The sequence below is a fragment of the Rutilus rutilus genome (genome assembly GCF_951802725.1).
Source record: "Rutilus rutilus genome assembly, chromosome: 17".
NCBI classification, from domain to species: Eukaryota; Metazoa; Chordata; class Actinopteri; order Cypriniformes; family Leuciscidae; genus Rutilus; species Rutilus rutilus.
Genome location: NC_140230.1, coordinates 17980610 through 18003721, shown reverse-complemented (window position 1 = coordinate 18003721; position 23112 = coordinate 17980610). Strand labels below are relative to the sequence as shown.

The window sequence follows — 23112 nt, the reverse complement described above, 5'->3', positions numbered from 1 at the left end:
AAGCAAAACAATCATTCAGTGTGCATAAAGAGTTTTGCACACCGTTTGCATAATGTATGTGTAGAAAGAATCGACTGCGGGTCATTGTGGCTCTTCAAACACAGCAGACACTGGTCTTGGCTTGTGTGTGTAACAGGCTTTCAATAGTCTGCTGTCCTGCTCTGCCTGGTTGCTCTGATTAGTGATGATGACGACAGTCATATAAGCTGCAAATATAAGCTGCATGGTTTCTCTCTGTCTCACACACAGACATTATACAGCAGCGTGTTTACTGGGGCCAGGCCAATAGCTAGATGAGCAATAATTTCAAAATGAACAAGAGAGAGAAAGAGCTTAACATTAATCAATGCTGTATGGACATTACCCACAAAAATGACACCCACCTGCCCTGCAGCATCCATGGCAGAAAGGGACAACATGGACGCCTGTAATGATCATTACTGTCCTCCTTTCTCTCTCTCTCTCTCTCTCTCTCTCTCTCTCTCTCCGCTCATTGTTATTTTTGTATCAGATAATGGAGTGGGTGTTGTGGCACAGGACAAAGTTGAAGATTCTCTCGTCTCAGGTTATGTCTACATGTTATCGAGACCAGACATAATAAAGATCTTCTTCTGGCACGATTATTTTAGTAGCAATTTAGCAAACAAAACTTACCACTTCCTAGTGAGTCCAGGTCGCACTCAATCGCCATTCCATGTCTAAACGCAATTACCCTCATGTTTTGCCGAAGGACAGCAATTTCTATCATCGTTGCAGGAATGTAATTATGAAGATCCTACAAAGTAACATATAACTTTAGCAACACTGTGAAAATGAATAGCAAGCACTTACTGGCATAAACATAGATATCTATCGGCACAATGTGTCACATGGCATCGCTTCAAATTTATCCACTTGGAGAGTGTCTTCAAAAAGTTGAGTTGTCACAGGAAAAAAGATGCGTTTTCAAATGTATCCGGATTAGTGTAGAGTAGACATAGCCTCAGTGTAATTAAAGGTTTCGGGCTGTTCATATACGGCATCTGGAATATAGCACATTTGGTTTGAGGCTAAAAGATGCTTTTTATCATACAATGCTGGTATTTTTGTATGATGCTGGTAGAATCTCAGATATTCAGGGATGTGGGTGTGTGGTTGTGAGCTTTGGGATGCTTTGAATATCTGGGTTGTGTAGGGGTGTGTTTGCTCCGGTTAAAGCAGTTGTGTTGGGGTGAGTTTGGAATGTGACTGTGGACTGTGGCGGGAAAACACAGCAATTACGACTGTAGAAAGCATGAATGCTCACTAATGAAGCTGAATAACTCCCAGCTAACGAACAGGTAAACAAATACACACACATCAGTGAGCACACACACGCTCACGGAGCGATCGGGCCCCTGTGGCTGAATGCGGCTGTGTAATTGGGGTAATGGCCTGGTAATCAGGAACTGGTTGGTTCCGTCGTGAGGCTGTTTAGGCCATGGGCAGGCGCCTTAAACCACGGAGCTCTAATACATCTGCATTTCTAAACAGGAGCGACTGCAGCACTACTGCCCAGCAGCGACTGCTAAATGCTAATACATGGAAATCTTAATGAGTGTGCTCGGATAAATGACTTCCTGTGCGTGTGTGTGAATGTGTGTAATATAGACAGAGGTTAGAAAGGTTAACACACTGTCTGCCCTCGGCAGTAACACATTAACTTTCACTTGAGAAGAGCTAGACATTTTTTGTGAGAAACTGTCATTCTTTCCCTTTTTTTTCATACAATCAACAACTTTAAACTTAAACTGCAGGTTCCTGTTGAGTGTGAGTTCACACTGAAAATCTGAGATTCAATTTAAAACAAAGACGATTTAGGCTATAAATAGATTAAGCCATGTTTACATTTTGCAAACATTAATTGTTGCATTCTCAAAATAGACAAGATAGAGGCTCAAATGTTGAGACAGTATAGGAAGCAATTGGATTGAAAGAAGAATGCTTGGAAAATAGTGAGACATAACTTTAAATACCTATGTGTAGATGATGAAGATCCTTCTCCCAAACTTCTCCGTAACTTCATCAAAGTCTTAATGATTGAGAGAAATGTAAGGGGAAGTGCGGTGGTTGCCCTTTCTTGCTTCATGAGCTCCATATGTCTGACTGTGGGTGTTTATGTGAGAGAGAAAGAATTAGACATCACAAGTTTAAATATAATCCTGAAGACTGAGAGAATACAGGGGAAAGCAGAAAGTGTGGTGTTTCCTCAAAACTTAATTAGCAGCATGCATGTGTTTATGTGCATTTAGTATATGTGAGATCACGAGTTTAAAAATAATCTTGATGACTATAAGGACACGGAGTCATTTTTAAAACCTGACAGAAATGTGTGTTTACTTAGCTATAGCCTACTTCAGGGACAGAATTGTCCTCATGTGAGCTAAATGTGACAAAACATCCCCTTGAGGACATGTGGTTGTCCTCAATTGCAAAAATGATTCATACACAAAATAATACATAGTACCCTAAGTTATTTTATGTTGAGTACACCGTTGCAATCGTAAGCATGCCACAGTGTGATCTGCAAGTGTAGGCCTATATAATATAGATATTTACACCGTTGAAATCGAGGCTGTGACTGTGAGGGAGACTAAGATGCGCTGTATGAAGTTCCTAGATCACATGTAGGCCTAATTCACAACTTTCAAAACGTTTTATGTAATATTTGTATACTGAATGTCTTTCTGATGTAATGTTCTTAAATAACAGTATAGGCTACAGAGTTTTCATTCCTGTCCAAAATTAAATACAATCCCAGTATGCATAAAGTCTATTTTAGGCCTACAACAATAAGCAATAAGTTAACACACATAATAACACACTGCCGGTTACTTTGTCTGTTTTTGCTCTAAAGAAATAGTTACGGTACATTGGCGTTCCGGCAGTGTTTTCGAACGAATCTGATTCAATGATTCAATGACTCGCTCGTTAGGAGTTACTTGTTTCATTCCTGAATGAATGAATCAGTGTTTTTGAACCAATACATTCATCCATCTAGTTTTAACGGTCATCGTAAATCCTGCAAAGTTTTTTTATATTTTCGTTTTATTTGTTTTTTAAATGTAGCCTATACATTTATAACACTATACTTTGTATTATATTACCTTTGCATCAAATTACAAAAAAATGTGTTAACCCTGCTGTGAGCTGTGGGAGTGACGGTAAAATTGACGTCTTTCTCTCTTCTGACTGCCTTTATCAATCTCTATTTTTTTCCTCTTTTTGAAAGTTGTGAAAACACTATTGTGGAGTTTTTCTTTTGCTATTTGCGCAAATGGGAACACGGAAAATATATATTTAATGTAGTCTCTCAATCACCATTATGAAAGTTTACCCAACTATGACGACTTCTGCTTCTGAGAAACTCTCGGAAATGTGAAAAGGGTCAATAGTGTAGCGATGTATGAAGCAGCATGTGCAGCTCACACAGAATTCACTTTCAAGCAGCGTAACATGATGAATTTCGATTTATTTATTGCAATTTATTGCACAATCAATAAAACTTGATGTGAAATCTGCATAGGGAAATCTTTCACCTCACACTAAATTCCTAATCGCATGGATTCCTATTGAAATAAGGCTAATTAATTTCAATTACCACATTTCACCTGCGAAAATTCGCTGAACAAAGTTAAATGTGACCGCACCATGTAGTCTTTGGTCGCACCTTGAAAAGTCGATGTTGAACTGTATATAAATGCCAGAATGAACTTATGTATAGCCTAATGTTTATATAAAAATAAGTTTATTGTACAGTATGTCCATCAAGTTAACATGTTTGCGTGCTGGACCACAACAGGATGAATGATTGGGACGTAGGCCTACTGTAACTTCTGACAAAATCAGTCTTTGTCAGAAACAATGTCAGAAATATTGAAAAATCGCATGAGTGACGTCAGGAGCTGTAGGTGTTGAGGGAGCAGTGACCTTGGAGATGGGGATCCGGCCTGCTCCTGTGGCTACTGTCTTCTTCCTTAATGCGCAGTGGCAGAAACCTCACTGCCTCCCCGGAGAGACGCACACATACTCGTGCACACACAGAGACTCTGTGTCGCTGACATCAGTTTAATCCTCAGACAGTTTAAATGCATGGGCTGAGTCTTGGCCTCAGCTGTGATTAGTGCTGGGCAGAGTGTGATGAATGAGACTGCTGAAGACACACACGCACACACTTGTGCCGCATTGTTATCATGAAGAGTGATGGGGTGAGTCAAATTGCATGGCATATATGCGGGATATTACAGTGCTTGCAGAAGCTCAAGTGAAATGAATAGTGACCACTTGTGAACCACATGTCCCTTCAAAGTCAGAGGCGGAGAAGGCATTAGATAAACCCGTTGGCATGATAACCGTGCACATGCCAACCCTTGCATTTTTGAGAATCCATTAAAAATTGTTGATAAAAATGTCTTTTTTCTTTTCATTTCAGCCTTTTTCGGATCATTTGCTTCAACTGGAAATTCTGTCATTATCTAACTCAAAAGAACTTATCAAAAGGTCAAAGCTACTCTTTTCCATACAATGAAAAAGCATGCAGAGAAAAAAAACTGTCAAGTTGAATGTGTTAAAACATAGGGAGAACATTTTGTCAGGTTAGAAATACCTTAACAGTATGTGCTGCCACCATATATAGCATAATTTCATAGCTTAACATTACAATTACGCAAGTCATCTTGAGAGGAAAGTGAAATTCATTTTATAATTTGATGCACTGCACTATTATTGAACTAAACTGAATTAACACTAAACTAAATTGAGCTGAATAATGTAATCTTTTTATAGCTGCTTTATAGTTGAAATTGTATTTGTTTCATAATTGAAGACATTGCGACATTATTTTCTTGTTTATTACTGTGCAGCTGCTTTGAAACAATCTGTATAGAGTTCTATAAATAAGGGTGAAATTTGATGTTCCTAAACCAAAACTATACTGCTTGACTTCTGCTCACATTTTACTACTAAGTTTTTAAAAACCATTACCCCTTCAGTCATGTTTTGTCTCACTTAGGGCACAGAGTCAAGATAACCACTGCCCACTCAAAAAAAAAGAAAAGAAAAAAAGCTGACACCTTTGATAACACCTTCACTCTCATTTGGGCTTTACACAAACTTCACAGTTTGGATTCATCATGTGTGCTGGCTTATATGTCAAAATGTGTGTTAGAACGTTTGATTTTCCAGTGTCAGATGTGTCATCATCTCTCTTTGATCTGTCTGTCTCTTATTGTTATTCACCGGGATGCAGTTTCTCATGGGAAATGTTCTCTGATGTCAAATTCCACTCAGTCAGAATGGATGCTGATAATCTAACTCCATTAAGCCTGGATCTGGAGGCTTGGCTTCTCTTCCACACACACACACACACACACACACACACACACACACACACACACACACACACACACACACACACACACACACACACACACACACACACACACACACACACACACACACACACACACACACACACACACACACACACACACACACAATCACAGTCTATTTGCAGTCCTACATTGACAGAGCATCATGTCTACAGCCATAATCCCCCTAATTGCGTATGTCTTTTCATATTGACACATCCATAATTCACCTTAAATTGTTTATTCCACAAATTAATGCCATCAACCTGCCACTTCAGACACACCGTGTGAAATAGGATTGTCGTGACAGAGATGGGTCATGTGACTCGATTGTAATCACCATAACTGAATTACTGCATACCGTGGTTTATTGAGCCCAAGAGCTTTCAAAATGCTTTTAGTTTCAGTTACTCTGAACTATGAGCCGAGGCCACAGGAAAAATAAACAAAACTACACGTTTATCTCTAATCTGGTTTTGACCATGCAACATTGGAGGAAAATTTTGTGACAATAAGGTTTCATTAGTTAACATTAGTTAGTTAACTACATTATGAACTAATAATGAACTGCACTTCTACAGCATTTATTAATCTTAGTTCATGTTAATTTCAACATTTACTTATACATTATTAAAATCAAAAGTTGTATGTGTTAACATTAGTTAATGCACTGTGAACATACATGAACAAACAATAAACAATTTTTATTAACTAACATTAAGAAAGATTAATAAATACTGAAATAAATGTATTCCTCATTGTTAGTTTGTTAGTTAATACATTAAATAATGTTAACTAATGAGACCTTATTGTAAAGTGTTACCAATTCGTTTCAAGAGTATATTGAAACTGATGTTTGGAAACCATGTCAATGTGTTATTGTTTAAATTAAATTAAAACAATACATAGTAAAATATAAAAAATATATATAAATAAAGTAAATCGTATAAAATTATGAAATAAGATGTTATATAAAAATCTAATGAATGTAATTTTCAGTACAATATAAAGTAGGAATTTGGAAGAAATAAAGTCATGTTTGTACTGAAATGAGTGCAAGAAAATTATTGCAAAATGTTCATTTTTGGGTGAGATATTCCTTTAACATGACATAGCAAATTTGGTCTCTGTGACACTGTTAAGTTAATGCACTGCAATATCTGTGTCCACCATTTATGTGGCAGTAAACAGCCTCACACGGACGTCCTGAGACTCTGAGCTGTAGACTGGAGTTTATAAACGGAGATGTCACATTGATGATAGATTGAGTTTTTTCCCTGCTTTCTTGCGCCATTGCTCCACACACACACACACACACACACACACGCATGCAAACACACACACACACACACGCACGCACGCACGCACGCACGCAAACACACACACACACACACACACACACACGTACGCACACACACACACATTCTTCCCTCATTCTGCTTCTGTCTGCAGTGACCTTCACTTCCTCTACACCTCATATTCTCTCTCCATCTCATTCTGTGTTAGTGGTATACTGCTAAAGGCTCTTTCTTCAAATGAATCAGCTGTCTCCCTGATTGTGTTCTTAGATTTGAGTGGAGTTTTGCTCATTCTGTTTGTGTGAAGGGATAATTCTGTAATTCATGCTCAAGTATGTGCTGTTTTTATGAACTATTTAGTATATGTGGTGTTAGGGATAATGTACATTCAGATGGTCATTATCACAAAATAAACCCCAACAAGGTGATCAGGATTCTGATGTGAATACACACGAAATTCTCAATCTCGTGGATTCCTGTTGAAATGACTGCATTTCACCTGCGAAAATTCGACGAGTAACGTTAAATGTGAACCCACCTTAATGGAAGTAGTGCAGATTTTGAGACGAATTTCGACTCCCTGCCAAATTATTACCCAACTCGTTGAAGACACTACTGATTGCTTAATCCTAACCCCATCCCCTAATCCTAAACCTACCTATACTGGGGACTTGGGGGGTTGGGGGGGTAGTAATTGGTAGTAATGATAATCTGGTGGGGGTCAGAACACAGGTGTTGTTCATGTGACCAAGAAGTGACATTAGGGTTAGGGTTACCCAGATAGCAAATGACATCTGGTCCAGTTGTGGCCCACATCTCCCACATTCTTCTGGCCCACGTAACGCATGGAATGACGGCGAAGACTCGACCTGAGCGTGGCTGGCAATAGCATATATATCCGGGCCTCATCTGGCCACTCAACTATGGCACATATGGCTCAGTTGTGGCAGCGGCAAAGGTCACATGGGCCACAAGTCACACTAAAACCGTCTTAACAGCCTATGACATTTTGTCCTATAGTTGAGTGCCCAGATGAGGCCCGGATATTCTATATGGGTAGGGTTAGGGTTAGAATTGCATTAGGATTAGGTCAATACAACGCCTACTACGTCATAATTAGGTGGGTCACAATTATACACTGGTATATTGCCATGGGCAACGGTAAAATATCCAGTTTAGGATCATTCTACGAAAAATGTTCATGCTCAGTTTTGCGGTTCAACAGAAAACCGTATTCTAAAGATTTTATTTTATTTTATTTTTTTATAAAATTATATGCGTTACATTCTCGGATGTGTTATCTGCTATGAGATTTCAGCTGAACCAAGCGAGAGGAAAGAGGAAAGAGCGCTTTAGGACAAGAACGAGAGATTGACAGCGCGAGACGAACGAAGTGAAAGAACGACATGTGATTGACAAGGCAGATATTCAGCGAGACGTGACGGTGACGCGCACACGTTCCTTCAGCCAAACTTTTGTCTTTCTTGTAAATAAAAGCATCCATTCTGTCCTTTAAACCGGTTTGTCTAGCTGGCCAAGATTCTCTCTTTCTTTTTACTTCTTCTTTCATTCCCATGTCGATGACTTGTGGAAAATCGCCAAGGCAGGCTCTCGGCCTTACGCCAGACGTTAACCTGCCTGTCAGTATAACACCTGCAAAGCAAAGTGAGTGATCCGAGAGACGAGCGGATATATTTTCACGGTAAACGCTGCACTTTTATGGTGGTGGCATCAGGGAGTCTGTGTCTAGAATAAATTGTCCTGGAGGAATTTTTTTTTTTTTACAGCTGTACCGCCATCTAGTGTAACATCAAGTTATTTTACATGTATTTATTTAGCTTAGCACAGCACAGTGGTTCCCAACCTTGGTCCTATAGAGTCCATGAAAGTCATGACTGCACAGTTTAAATAATAAATATCTCTCAAATCAAACACACCTGATCAAATAAGAGAGGCATCCAAAAATGTGCAGTGTTGGGGTTGGGAGCCACTGTGGTTTTGTTCAAAGGGACTTAGTGGAAAGAAAACATACCTGGCCTACTTACAGTTTTTTTTTTTTTGTATTTTATTGTATTCATCTATTATTGTCTGTAGATTCCAAATAAATTCGTTTTTTCCAGTAACTGTCATGTTGACAGTGATTAAAAAAAAAAAAAAAAAAAATAAAATCAATAACTAGGAATCCCCTGTTAAGACCTTTGACTCAAAGAAGTCACCAAAAATGAAACAAGAATTTTGAACCAAGAATCTGAAACTCTTATCCAATGTTCAGATTTCTGGAAATGATGCAAATTAGTGCATATTTAATTAGATACTAACTCATTTCCATATTTAAATAAAACATTTTAGAAAACTTGTAATACAACTTTTTTTTGTTGCAATTCTTGATGTATTCAATCAACTGGGGAAGTATGGTGATATCTATTAGTTTTTACATAAAATATTAAGTAATAATTAATAAAATAATGATTTACAATTTTAATGTTTAATACAATGATTATTATAATTACATTATAGTGTAATTCCAGGAGCAGCAAGTAATACTGATGTAGGCTATATTTAATATATAATTGTTTCCTGGAACAGCTTTGACATAATTATACAGTTAGTCATATTGTTAAGTTAATATTTGTATATGGACACTGTATAAAATGGTTCTTACTGAGCCCAAACATACCATGTAGACATCAAATATTTTACACATACCATAAAAATAACATTCCATAATGACAAATGCACAAATATATTTCAGGAAAAAAATGACATGAAAATGTCTTTCCTGATGCCAGAGGTGTGAAACATTATTCTCACATTATCTCTGATTTTATTTCTAAGATGAGCACTCTTCCCATCAATCTGCATTGAATATGCATAATAATTATAATCATAAATGAAAAGAAATTGCATAATGTCATCAGAAATGAATGTATCATTTTTCTTGGCTTAGATTAGAAGATCTTCATGGTAATGTTAAACTAGCTGTACAAGACAGATGAGCATGACTCCATGTGTGTGGAATCTGGGATTTATTTATCCAGCCTAAGAAAGCAGGATCTGCTGTGAGAAAACAGCACAGCAGGATTTAAGTGGTGTTTATAAACTACCAGAAGTTGTGTAGATGTGGCAATGTTGTGCGGGTGGTCATGCAAGCTGTTTTGACTGAGGAGAATGATTTGAGGTCAGCAACTCAAGAGTATACTTGTACAGAAGTGCACTGAACTGTTTTATTTCAAAAGAAAAAGAAACATTTAATTGTTATTCTATGACTCATAGAGATCTAAGTCTCTCTGTCTCTCCCTTTAGAATTTCCTGAGCCAAGACAGGGTGCCTCTACTGGAGGTATTATTGGTGGTATTATTTGTGTGATCATCCTCATAGCCATAATTGCCACCATAGTGATGGTCCGCAAATGCCAGAGGAAAAACACAGAGTAAGTACTGCCACCTCTTTCATATTCTGTCTTTGACTGGTACCCTGGGGTAAAAACAAGTTACTTATAAACAGTGTTGGGGAAAGTTACTTTTAAATGTAATGCATTACAATATTGAGTTACTCCCTTAAAAAAGTAACTAATTGCATTACTTTTTATGGAAAGTAATGCGTTGTTACTTTTGCGTTTTTATTTGATTTATTTATTACTATTTTTACATGGGCTGGGCATGCTCCCGATTTCTCTCAACATGGGGACAGGAGTGGTTTCAGCCAATAAATGAGAAAACAAAGTAACTCGGATATTTTGTTGTAAATTAGTAATGCGTTACTTTACTCGTTACTTGAAAAAAGTAATCTGATTATGTAACTCAGGTTACTTGTAATGTGTTACCCCCAACACTGCGTATAAATGACCGGTGAATGTTTCCCACTTTACTGATCGTCTGTTTGTGTCTGTTCTTGCAGCCGTCCACCCACTCACAAACCTCCTCCTCCTACGAAGACATATTCATATTCAGACAGAGTGAGTAGAGCCGAGAGATTCATACTCTATTTTACACTTTGAGCAAATGCAGCTGAGTTCCTTTTAAATTTGCTATATACACAGTATATATATATATATGTGTGTGTGTGTGTGTGTGTGTGTGTGGTGTCTTGACATTAAATGGATCGGAAATATTCAATATTCTGCACGCTACTGTTTCTTTTACTATAATGCACATTAAACATTAAAATAATTTGACACACTGCACTTATTGTGTACATACATGTTTTTACATTGTACTTATATTTAAAAATACCTGCATGTAATTACTGCTGTAATATATTTCTGTAATTACATCTATAATTACACTGTTGATTACACCCTAACCCTACCCATTACCCTATACCTTTAAACCTTTTGTAATTCAACATTGTACAATTACCTAATCATTTTTTTGACAAGTACATAGTAGTTTAAAGCACCTCATATAAAGTGTGACCTCCGTCACTAATCAAACAAGTATACTTGTAACGTTGATCATGTTAAAAATCTTTGTACAGACAGTCAGATGTTCTTGCATTCATTGAAGCACAAGATGCTCTTTGGATTATCTCAAATCATGCTGGAGATCATGATCATCAGAAGTTAATGTAGCTTGAGTGCTGCTGTCATCAATTACATCAATTACTTTCCACTGCACTTTCACTCGGATAGCTTCTGTCCAAACTTTATTTGCACTACTTTAAATCCATTGTTATACTGCTCATTAGCCTAACTTATACATATATCTATTTGTTAAATTCTGTTTATAGTAATAGCCATCTGTATATTATGCTCACATTCTGTTTATAGTAACAGCCATCTGTATATATATTCATAGTACATATCTATCTGTAAACATTCTGTTTATAGTAATAGCCATCTGTATATTATTATATCCAGTACATATCTAGCTGTAAACTCTGTTCACAGTAATAGTTATCTGTATATTATATTCATAGGACAATCTATCTGTAAATTTTTGTTTATAATAGTATTCAACTCTATATTTATTCAGTACATATCCATGTTCTGCACTTATGGAACCACTGTATATCCTGCACTTGCTGCTATTGCACTTCTGGTTAGACCTAAACTGCATTTCGTTGCCTTGTACCTGTACTTGTGTAATGACAATAAAGTTGAATCTAATCTAATCTAATCAAAGCAAAAGGGGATATGATGGGAATTTTAGTGGAAATGCATGAAATGTTTTCTTTAAAATAGTGAAAGTGCTTTTAAGGAAGACGGAAATTCTTGTGATTCTTTTATTAGTTTTGCTCAGTTCCTGTTTTATGATCTAAGAAGTTTTATTTCAGTTAGTTGTCCAGACAACATTTCAAATTTTGTTTTAATTAAAAACTTTCCATTTATTTTTGTATTATTTAATTTAATTTAATGATATATATACAGTACAGGTCAAAAGTTTGGAAACATTACTTTTTTTTATATATTTTTGAAAGAAGTCTCTAATGCTTATTAAGGCTGCGTTTATTTGATCAAAAATACAGAAAAAAAAACAGTAATATTGTGAAATATTATTACAACTTAAAATAATAGTTTTCTATTTGAATATATTTAAAAAAAAAAAAAAAAATTATTCCTGTGATGCAAAGCTGAATTTTCAGCATCATTACTCCAGTCTATCACATGATCCTTTAGAAATCATTCTAATATTCTGATTTATTATGAGTGTTGGAAACAGCTCTGCTGCCTAATATATTTGATGAATAAAAGGTTAAAAAGAACTGCATTTATTCAAAATAAAACAATATTTTCTAATAATATAAATCTTCTTTACTATCACTTTTTATCAATTTAACACATCCTTGCTGAATAAAAGTATTGATTTATTTCAAAAAAAAATTTTTTTACTTTTTATTCATCAAAGTATCCTAAAAAAGTATCACAGGTTATGAAAAAATATTAAGCAGCAGAACTGTTTCCAACTTTGATAATGAATCATCATATTAGAATGATTTCTAAAGGATCATGTGATAGACTGGAGTAATGATCCTGAAAATTCAGCTTTGCATCACAGAAATAAATACATTTTTCTGTATTTTTGATCAAATAAATGCAGGCTTGATGAGCAGAAGAAACTTCTTTCAAAAACATTAAAAATAGTAATGTTTCCAAACTTTTGACCTGTACTGTATATATATATATATATAAATATATATATTTTTTTTGTTTTGACAATAGCAACACTGGATGGATTTCCATCCTCAAACTGGATTAGGACAGTCTGAAATAAATCTACCAAAAAATCTGAAAATCTTTCAGAAGAAACTTTTCACCTATAATTATGGAAGCTTGTTTCTGCCACTGAATAAAAAAGAAAAAAAGTTATTTTACTTTTTATCTCACAATTGTGACTTTTCTTTCCTCTGAGAAGTGTTAGTTGTAAACTCGCAATTGCGAGAAAAAAGAAAAAAAAGACTTTTGTTCTTTTTTATTCAGTGACAGAAACAAGCTTCCATAAAGCGCAGCAATTGACCCTTTTCTTTTCCTTTTGTAGCCGAGCATCAGTGAACCTGAGTCTGATCCTGAGCTCATGCACCATGACACCGAGAAAGAGGAGCCAATGACAGTAAGAGGCCATTTCTCTCCCTCTCTCTATATCCTCTAATCCTTTGTAGCATTTAAGATGGTAAATCATACATATTTGATGGCATGTTCATTTTCCATGCATAATTCAGGCTTATTACTCACAGATCATAATCCTCTCTGTCATAGAAACACATATGTGCTTTGACTCTAATCACAACACTACAATCTTCTCTACTCTGACAGGATCATTTAGTATACTATGATGACAAGGATCATCATGAGCCTTCCTGGGAGGACAATAAGACTCCTTACCATGATGACGGAGACGAAGACGAAGACGGAATGATGGGAGAGAAAGACATATATTACATCACTTCCTCTGCCACTAGAGGGAGCAGTTTCATGTCACCAGCTGTGATAGTGTAGGGATCATACCGAGTAGGTTTTTATACTGTAACTTGAGCACAATTGTACTGTTTTATATTGTAATATGAAGTATGGGGTTGATTGCAAAGGCTTTGATCAACCCAAACACTGTAAGGGCCTTGTTCTTCACTGCCCAGTTCACAGAGACCTCAATGAGTAGATGTAGTTGTGAACATGCACGATTATTTGTCCTTCTGTAGCTGATTAAGGATTGTGCAATTTTTTGGTTGAATGTGTATTAAAGCAGCCATACGGACAAAATGAGCCAGTGTGATCAACATACATTATTGAATCATTATTATTGTAGTTATTATGATTAGCGGTGTAATCCAATGAAATTTCCTTCTTTCTGTTCCTAAACTCTTTATTTTTGTTTTTACTTTGTACCTTACAAGATTTAGTTTTTGTATTAATTTCTTGTTTAGTAAATTGCATTAGATTGATCAAATAATCATTTGCACACTCCTGACTTTTATGGCAGACTATATAATTGCATTGAATCAATGATTTGATTTTATTATTTTCATTTGCTCCAGAATATTAATATTTGTTACGTTATTTTCCAGTGTAGCCTACTGCTATGATTGTTTACGATCAATAAACGGGGTGATGCGCTTTCTAGGTATTTTATGTATGCATCAGTGACAGTGTATTATCCTCAACAATATGCGTGAATGGATGAGAGTCTTAAAATTGTGTGTGCAATGGAAATATGGAAATCTGACATTTTGTACAAAAGAGTTCACAAGCTCACGTTGCTATAAAAGTACGGCAATTTTCAGTTACTTTTAAAGAACTATCATTAAAAAAAATGTAATTGTCTCATGAATATTGTTTTATTTTGGTTTTGGGGCCATTACTACCATATTTAGGCCTACCGATAGTAGGCATTCAGTTGCAGCCAAGATAATTACAGTCTCGTTTAATGTTCCAGAGGTATCTAAACGAACAGCCAAAACAACAACAATATTAGGCTACTCACTGTAAAACGCACAAACACAAGAATATACTCACTGCGTAGCTGCTGTGACGGTGGTTTGTTTTACATCACACCAGTGGAGGGCGCGCGCTCACAGATAAAGAGCACTCGTAGTTCCCGCAGGTGTTCAGTGGTGAACACTCAATAACTGCAGTAGCATGCTAATAACCATCTTAAACTAACAGGTAAATGGTCTTCCACAACCGAAAATCATGTAAAACTGTCATCAGATTGTGTATTGATAAAGAACGAGTGCCCTGAGGTCAGTCAACAATCTTTCCTACAGTCTAAAATCGTAGAAACAGCACAGACATGCTAACTAACAATACAAGGCTAATAATAATAATACATTTTGTTTGTAATGTGCTTTTTTTTTTTGCTCTCAAAGCGCCACAACAATGAGTATAAAATAGAAAAAGATGCAACAACAATTAAAATGAAATAAATAACTAAAAAAAAACTACCTTAAATAAAAGTCTTATCAACTTCTTGAAACATTCCAGTTGAAGCATTTCTAATTGTGATAGGAACAGCATGTGGAATGGGCTAAAAGTTAGGGCCAAAAATAATGGCATGAAATGTGATTTAGAGATACTGGTACACTGCAAGTGTAACAGACATAGAGAATTTGTGGAGAATTGATGAGCATAAATAGTCAACATAACATAGCTGTAAGGATGTGGTGAAATGGGCTACTGCTGTCAACAAGCTTTTCCATCATCCCCTTCAGCATTGCTTTTTCTGTTCATTTACTGGCAGTAATTGAAGACGGAGCCTGTCAGCAGTAGGACTGAAAGGTGTCCAGAGCTGTAGAAACTCCCCGGGGCTCTCAACCCCCCACACCCTTGTGCCCCATGGGTGTTCTCACATTCACAAACACCATAAGAACACAAATAATTAAAGATTGAATTCATTAAAGGATTTAAGGTCGAGGTCGGGGTAACCTGTCACTCACATGAGATTGTAGCAATAAAAACCACAACGATCCAATCCATTCCCGTTGGACAAAATCAAGTACTGCCCTACATTTTTCTGGTTCAAGAAGCCCTTTCACTTGGATATTTGTCACAAAAGAAAAGAAAAGACTAAACTTCCATTTCATGCTGACTTTGTTACATTCAATGGGTTTCAAAAGGCCACTAGTGAAAATGTTTTTATTTTACATTTTTCTATTTTGATAAAAGGTTAGAATAATAATTTTAGTACAAATTTAATTGAAAACTGCAGATCTTTGAGGATTTATTCAAATTAAGAGCCCATTGTGTCTTTTCTTCATCTTATCTCTTCTCACATAGTCTCGTGTCCTACCTTTGCAGAGTGCTGCAAGAAACCGCTGATGAAATCGACATCCCCACAAATAATCCCAAATGTTCATGCAGAGGCCCTGGTTGCGGGTTGCCCAGGGACAGCTGTTGCTAGGCAACAAATGACATCACCACAGCAACAATTCTCAGCCTCATCAGTAGACCGACAGAAAGTGTGAGAGAAATAGAGAGAAGGACAAAGTGTCTGGCTCTGAACTGTGTGGTTGGCTGGTATGTCATTAATATGACAGCTGTGTTCTGGATTTAGAGCTGCCCTCGGAACAAAAAAAAATTGGGATTATTACTCGAAGAGCAGCCTTTGAATTATATATAGATATATAGATATAGATATTTCACCTCAAGCATACTTTTCACCGATGTCTCAAACTGTTGTCGCAAAGCTCTTTGTTATGGTGGCAGAACTGTGGGATGTAATTTAAATTAATTTACATAATTTTCACAAAATATTGAATTGGGTTATGTTGAATAATCTTTATATTATCATTGTTTTGAAATTGCTGATCTGGGTAAAATTAAACTTATACATAAAAGGTATTTAAAAAGTAGCAAAAATAAAAGACGACATATTGTAAAATGTTTTAATGTGAACTGCATATAACACATTTCTTTTATAAAAATCAACACCTGGGACACAAATTCATTGATCACGAATAATTTTTAATAAATAAATTCAAAGAATAAGAAACCTGGATAAATGACTCCATTTCACATACAATCATTCATTTAGGATCTGTGTGCTTGATACAGAAGGCCTCGGGAACATCCTCCACCCCTCGACTAAGCCGTCTAAAAATAAATGAGAAGAGAGGAGGATGAGCAGGCGGAGAGCATGGAAGGATAAAAGAGGAAGGTTAAAGAGGGTGCAGGTGAAGTACACTTTCCTCTGATCCTTCCTTGCTCTCTGCCAATCACAGTCAAATGTGTGCATGTACTTATTAGCACGTGTCTCTTCCTTGCTCACACAGTCTGATGGACAAACTCCACCCCTCCATTTCTGTCTGTAACCATGTGTCTGACTATGATGAGCATGGCAGCATGTGCACTGTTGTCATGGCTGGTGAGTAAAGGCCGTTTCCATGTAGAGTAGAGCACACTCAACACAAATAGTTTCCACAAATACTAATAACACAACTGTTGCTTAAAGTCAACATGAAATGACATTCACAACACATTTTACTTTGTAATGTGATGTATTTTGAAGTGAAACGGAGGAATTAATTGGATTGTAAAAAGTGGGCTTAACGTACTGGAACACAGCCAAACCTGAATGTCTAATACGCTATGTGGCTATTAATTAACATTATCCAATAGCCTGCATGGCCTAGGTGATGTCAGCGGACAATAAGTTATTTTATAGGCGGAACAAGTTTTTAGACTTTGGTTATTTGATTACATATTGATTATAGATTTGATTATAGATGATTTGATTTTGAAGCTAAAGAGATTTTTTTCTTTGGAATATCATGCACTGATGAATTCTGTTATACCAGGTTGGCCTATGTGCATTGCGGAATTAGGGTTAATGTGCATGTCATGTTGATTTTAAACAAAGGACTGATAAAATGTTGTGTAACTACTTTACATTTTGTTTCGAAATGCAATGTTGAGGAGCAGCTGGAGTTAACCAGGGCTCCAGGATCATATTGCAGATTACACCTCGTATTACTAATGCTGCACACTCTAGTGCTAATGTGTCACGATTTGAGAAGCTCAGATATGACGCCAGGTGAGATTTGGAAACCATCTACAATGACAGAAATATTTAGGAACTATTTAGGAACGTATTCACATGCTTTGGACAGTCACGGAAACACTGTGTGTGCATTGTGTTAAACAGTATCTTCAGCGTTTGAAGGGTAAAATGTCAAACGGCGACAGAAAACGTGACAACTGGAGTGAAGAAGGTCCATTCAGGATAAACTTGATAGTACAGTTGGCAATATATACAGTAATAGAATGATGCGCAACGTTAGAGCTTTTGTGTAAACATTGCATGAAGCGTTCGTCCAGTCAGAGACACTGACACTGCAAGTATGTAAATAAGGACGTTAACCCAGGGTTAGGAATGTACAGTCTGAAACGTCAGTTTATGAATACTCAAGATTAATTGTTAACCTCGGGTAAATTATGAGCAATGTGAAACTTGAATCAAGATAACCCAGGATTTCTTTTACCCGGGGTTTAGAATGACCCAAGGTTAATTTTAGGGGCATGGTTAGGGGAAAATATGAAAATGGGATTTGCTTAGTAAAAAGACCATTATGTCACAAACAAGAGCAAAATTCTTGGGATCAAATTTGGGATTTGGGATCAAATACAAGATCGTTTTGATACACAGAGGTTGCTGGCTGCTAAATAAAGTTTCCTAAATACTTATTCGGAGTCTGCTCTCTGTTCAGTGACACATCACACTTATTAGAATTTTAAGTGTGTGATAAGTTGTATCAGAAACAGGCCTCACTGTGCGTCTGCATGTTATAAACACAATAGCTCAGCCTCTGCTCCAAAACCCAGTGCTCTTTCTCACTGTCTTCTATAGCAGCATCCGAACAGAAATGGAACTTCATATAAGTGACTGATTTGGAACGCTCTACATAGGCAACAACTAAATGTGTCATATTAATAGCGATCTGCACCCAAGGCACACATGAGACTCGCCTTACAATTCATTTCAGTACAGGCAGCATGAAAGAAATGATGTGATGATAAGTGAATATAGTGAATTATAACATAGCGAATGATTCCACAGTATTTTAAAGCCACTAAGCCCACTTTACTACATTTGAGACAACTAAGAGGCTAAGAGGATGATATTCCTCAGTCATGTGACTGCAGACCCCCTATAGTTACTCTTTGTGTGTGAAGAGTAATAGAAGCTGTGATTAGACAGATTGATTAAGGTGCTTAGTGGACAAGATCTCTTATTTTCTCTATGTGGACTAAAGTAGAGTAGAGGCCTTTTCTACCCCAGAATCATATACAGAACCTCTCTCTCTCTTTTTCTGACCTCCCTCCTGGTTCACCTTTGGCCCTGAGGCGGGCAAGTTGTTCTGGACTAGAGGAGGAGAAGTTGAAAGAGGAGACGGAGGAGGACACCTGGACAGAATGGTGAGTGAGAGAGAAATGAGTGGGATATTTTAGGTGGAAGATACGTAGTAGATAGTGAGAAACTTTCACTGGCATTGTCTGGGTGATGGGGGTGAGTAAATAATATGATTTTTATTTTGGGTGAACTAATTTAAAAATTATTTTTATAACTATAAAACAATATAATATTATATAATACAGTAGAAACAATGCAATACAAAAATGTCCCCTTGGCATACAGGACATTAGTCATATTGATTTTGAGGGGTTGTCTTAAAACAGTAAGGTAGAAGAACTGACATTGTCCAATTGGAGAGGATTGGGTTTTGTCCACCTGCTCAAATGAATTCAGCACCATATGGTTCACTGTAACTGGTGAGATAAACACATAATTAGTCAGCACTCATGAGATCACACTGGATCAGTTTTTGTTCCCTCCCTCGTAATTTTTGCTCTGCTGAAAAGAGTGGTACTGCAGGTCACCAGCATATGTTTTTTTTATTAGGAGGGTATATTAGATTCTGGTTCCATTGCCAATTCACTTTACTGTTTTGGTTCCTTTACTGTACTGTAAACGATTCTCTTATTATTAATTTTGAGGGAGAAAGTATGGAAACTGTAATGAAAATAATTATTATTGCATAAGTACACTTAGAATTCATGTTGGATTAGGAGATCATTTGAAATTTCAGCTGAACATTATTAACAAATAAGAAAAGATTTATACAATTCTTTAAAGGGACTGTGTGTAGGAATTTCTCCCATCTAGTGGTGAAATTGTATTTTGCATTCAAACGAATAATGCTCTCCAGCGCCTCACTTTTTCAAATGCGCCTTGCATCTACCGTAGCCGTTATGTACCAAAAAGCTATGACAGGATGTCTTATAATAGCACTTCGAGGTTTTCTTCGGGTGAACTGGTTTGTTATTTAAAACAAACTGAAACTTGAAACAACGAAAAAAAGAATGTTACAGTATGAATTACTGACTGTGAAAAACATTAACTATGGTAATTAGAAGTAATGCCTTCTTTACTCGTTATATTTTTTGAAATACGTGCATTGTTAGATGTCATCATCATCAGAGCCTTCTCTAACGTTACTTTACTCAATAGCTGCTATTCATCAAAGAGCCTGTTTAACTTTTAACTATAAATGTTCTATTGTCTATATAATAAAGTACACAACCAAGCAATGAAAAAAAAGTTTGTAATTAAGACCGTAACATTGACTTACCTGTCGAGAAGAAAGCAGGCAACTTCAGGGTCTCTTTTGAAAGCTTTCTCCTGCATTAGCTATCCCGACATTAACCCTTGTTTTTGTAATCTCCGGTCACGTTTCCTTTTACGGTCTATTTTGGACCTTTTCGACGACGAGGACTCATCCTGTGACTCAGCATATGTATGAATGAACGGTGTATAAATAACCGTACAGTGCAGCCTTTTAAACTTGCCGGGGCAGTGACACTGCTCTGCTCCTCCGCTTCTGCTGGCTTCAGTCACGTGACGCTGGCTCTGAACGAAAAACGCGTTGTGGAAACGCGTTGGCCTAGTACTTTTTGTCCCTCTCTGCTATTATAGTTTTTCAAGATGGCGGAACTACATGGAAGCCTCCGTGGACCTACCCGTCCCATGTATATAAAGATAATAAATTCTTCGTTTACGAGGATTAGTCTGATCATTGGCATAGGTATTTGTACACCATTGAGGGCATATTTATGAATAAAAATATTGATTTTAGATAATAAAATACCTAAAAAGCTACACATAGTCCCTTTATGTGTGTTAAGAAACAGTCATGAAAATGACTCTTTAGGTACACTAAAATGGCCTTTTATTTCACACTTCATCACATCACAGAAGTAGTGTTATGAATCATGCTCAAAAGACTATTCTTAAAGAAAGAAGTTTCATAACTTTTAATGTTACGCCTCTGTAAAAGAGGAAATAGAAAGTACGACATGGACACGATGTAGCTTCAGTCAAGTCCAATGTTGTAATGGACGAACGTAAGCCACACGTTCCGTACACAGGCTGAACGAGGCATTAGCAATCGTTAACAGATCCTCCAATCACAAACTGGTACTTAAACTTACGGCAAAAAGAAAGTGAAACTTATGTAAACAAGCAAACACTGCATATTGTAATTTAAGGTGCATTTCCCCAAAATGTTATAGAAGTTAAATAAAACAGCATTTTAAACAGATCGTCTTTTTATCCTATTAATCTCTTTAGCCTCTTTTACCCAAAAAGCAATGGATTACCGATCTACAGACCATAAGTGTATTTTAACTTTCTCCTTTTTATGAACCATTTTAAGTATCTTTTAACTTATATCAACCCATTCAATGTATCAGTATTACATCATTTTTTATCATCCTTACATTAACAGAGTTGAAAATCATGAAAATCATTTTGTTCGTTTGTTCTGTTTGTAAGGCATTCCACTTTAATTTCTGATATTTCCGTAAAAAAATCCTTTCCATTAACTATATCCCTGAAGGAGGGAACGGAGACGCCATGTCGAGACCGACGAATAGGAATCTCACTAGAGAGGCCAATCTACTTTGAGTGAAACTAAACGAGCCAATGCACATTGGCGTGCAATCATTTGCATCAGCTGTTCAGCCACTTAGTGCGGGTATATAATGAGCAGAAGGTGCGATTGCACTTCAGTTTTTTGCTTAAGAGCCGAGCCGATAAGCTGGCTGCCCCAGCGGGCCGCAGCAGATGTGGCGACGGGACGTGGCATCTCCGTTCCCTCCTTCAGGGAACGAGGGTTACCATATGTAACCTAGACGTTCCTCTTCAGTCTGTCAGTCAACACCACGTCGAGACAGACGAATAGGAATCCCTACCAAAGGGCCACAGCTGCTGACCCCATCCAGCAAGAACTCACATTCTTCCCCGAAGGAGTTAAGTGGAGATATGCATATGGACTAACCCGAAGGTTGTACTGCATATGAATACTGGGAAAGACACGGGCTTCCGTTTAGGTGCAGCCGTGGAAGAAATACACATATGGGATCCCCGCAGGGTCACACAAATGAGACCCAGCCTAGACCCGGTTCTCAAGGATTCAATGGATAAAGGCCTGGCGTTGGATGCTCCACCACGTCCGGGTCGAGGGTGTTGGAGGACTCAACAGGTTTTTCACTCTGGAGCAATAAGGGTGCACAGTAGGGTGCAGCAAGGCTATAATATCTAGCGAACCTGTTAAGCCCTCAGCTCTGCAGATATCTGTTAGCGAGACACCACGTGCCAGCGCCCAGGAGGATGCAACACCTCTCGTGGAGTGAGCATGCAACCTAAGCGGGCAGGGCACACCTTGTGCTTAGTAAGCTAAGGCGATGGCATCCACTATCCAGTGGGCCATCCTCTGCTTGGAGACAGCCTTTCCCTTCTGCTGGCCTCCGTAACAGACAAAGAGCTGGTCTGAGGTCTTGAGACTTTGAGTTCTGTCCACGTACAGATGCAGAGCGTGGACAGGACAGAGCAAAGCCAGGGCTGGGTCTGCCTCCTCCAGGGGCAGCGCTTGCAGGTTCACCACCTGGTCCCTGAAGGGAGTGGTAGGAACCTTGGGCACATAGCCAGGCCGGGGTCTCAGTACAACATGGTTGTCACCTGACCCGAACTCTAGGCACGATTCGTCGACCGAAAATGCCTGTAGGCTCTTGATAGAGGCCAGTGCAACCAGCAGCCTTCATGGAGAGAAGCTTTAAGTCTGCTGATTGCAAAGGCTAAAAGGGAGCATCCTGGAGTGCTCGGAGCACCAGGGAAAGGTCCCAAGAGGGTATGGAGGGGGGTCGAGGAGGGTTTAACCATCTCGCCCCCCTAATGCCGACCAAGTCGTGCTTTCCTACTGTTTTGCCATCTATGCGGTCGTGATATGCTGAAATAGCGGCAGCATGTACTTTGAGGGTGGAGGGAGACAGCCTTCGCTCCAACCCTTGCTGCAAGAAGGAAAGCACGGACCCAATCGAACATCTTTGGGGGTCCTCTCAGCGAGAAGAACACCACTCGACAAACAGTTTCCATTTCAAGGCGTAAGCACGTCTCGTAGACAGCGCCCACGCTGAAGTGATGGTGTTAAGTACCTCTGGG

General features: G+C 37.7%; 1 protein-coding gene across 1 annotated transcript in view; it reads left to right on the top strand.

The window, feature by feature from the left end:
- LOC311276461 (nectin-2) overlaps nt 1-14448 on the top strand; it is a 72920-nt gene extending 58472 nt beyond the window's left edge. Inside the window, exons 7-10 of the mRNA XM_084386127.1 lie at nt 9989-10115; nt 10583-10640; nt 13162-13233; nt 13437-14448. Coding sequence (XP_084242253.1) covers nt 9989-10115; nt 10583-10640; nt 13162-13233; nt 13437-13619 — 440 coding nt within the window. The 3' untranslated portion in view covers nt 13620-14448. The remainder of the gene's footprint in view (nt 1-9988; nt 10116-10582; nt 10641-13161; nt 13234-13436) is intronic.
- Nucleotides 14449-23112: the final 8664 nt, after the last annotated feature.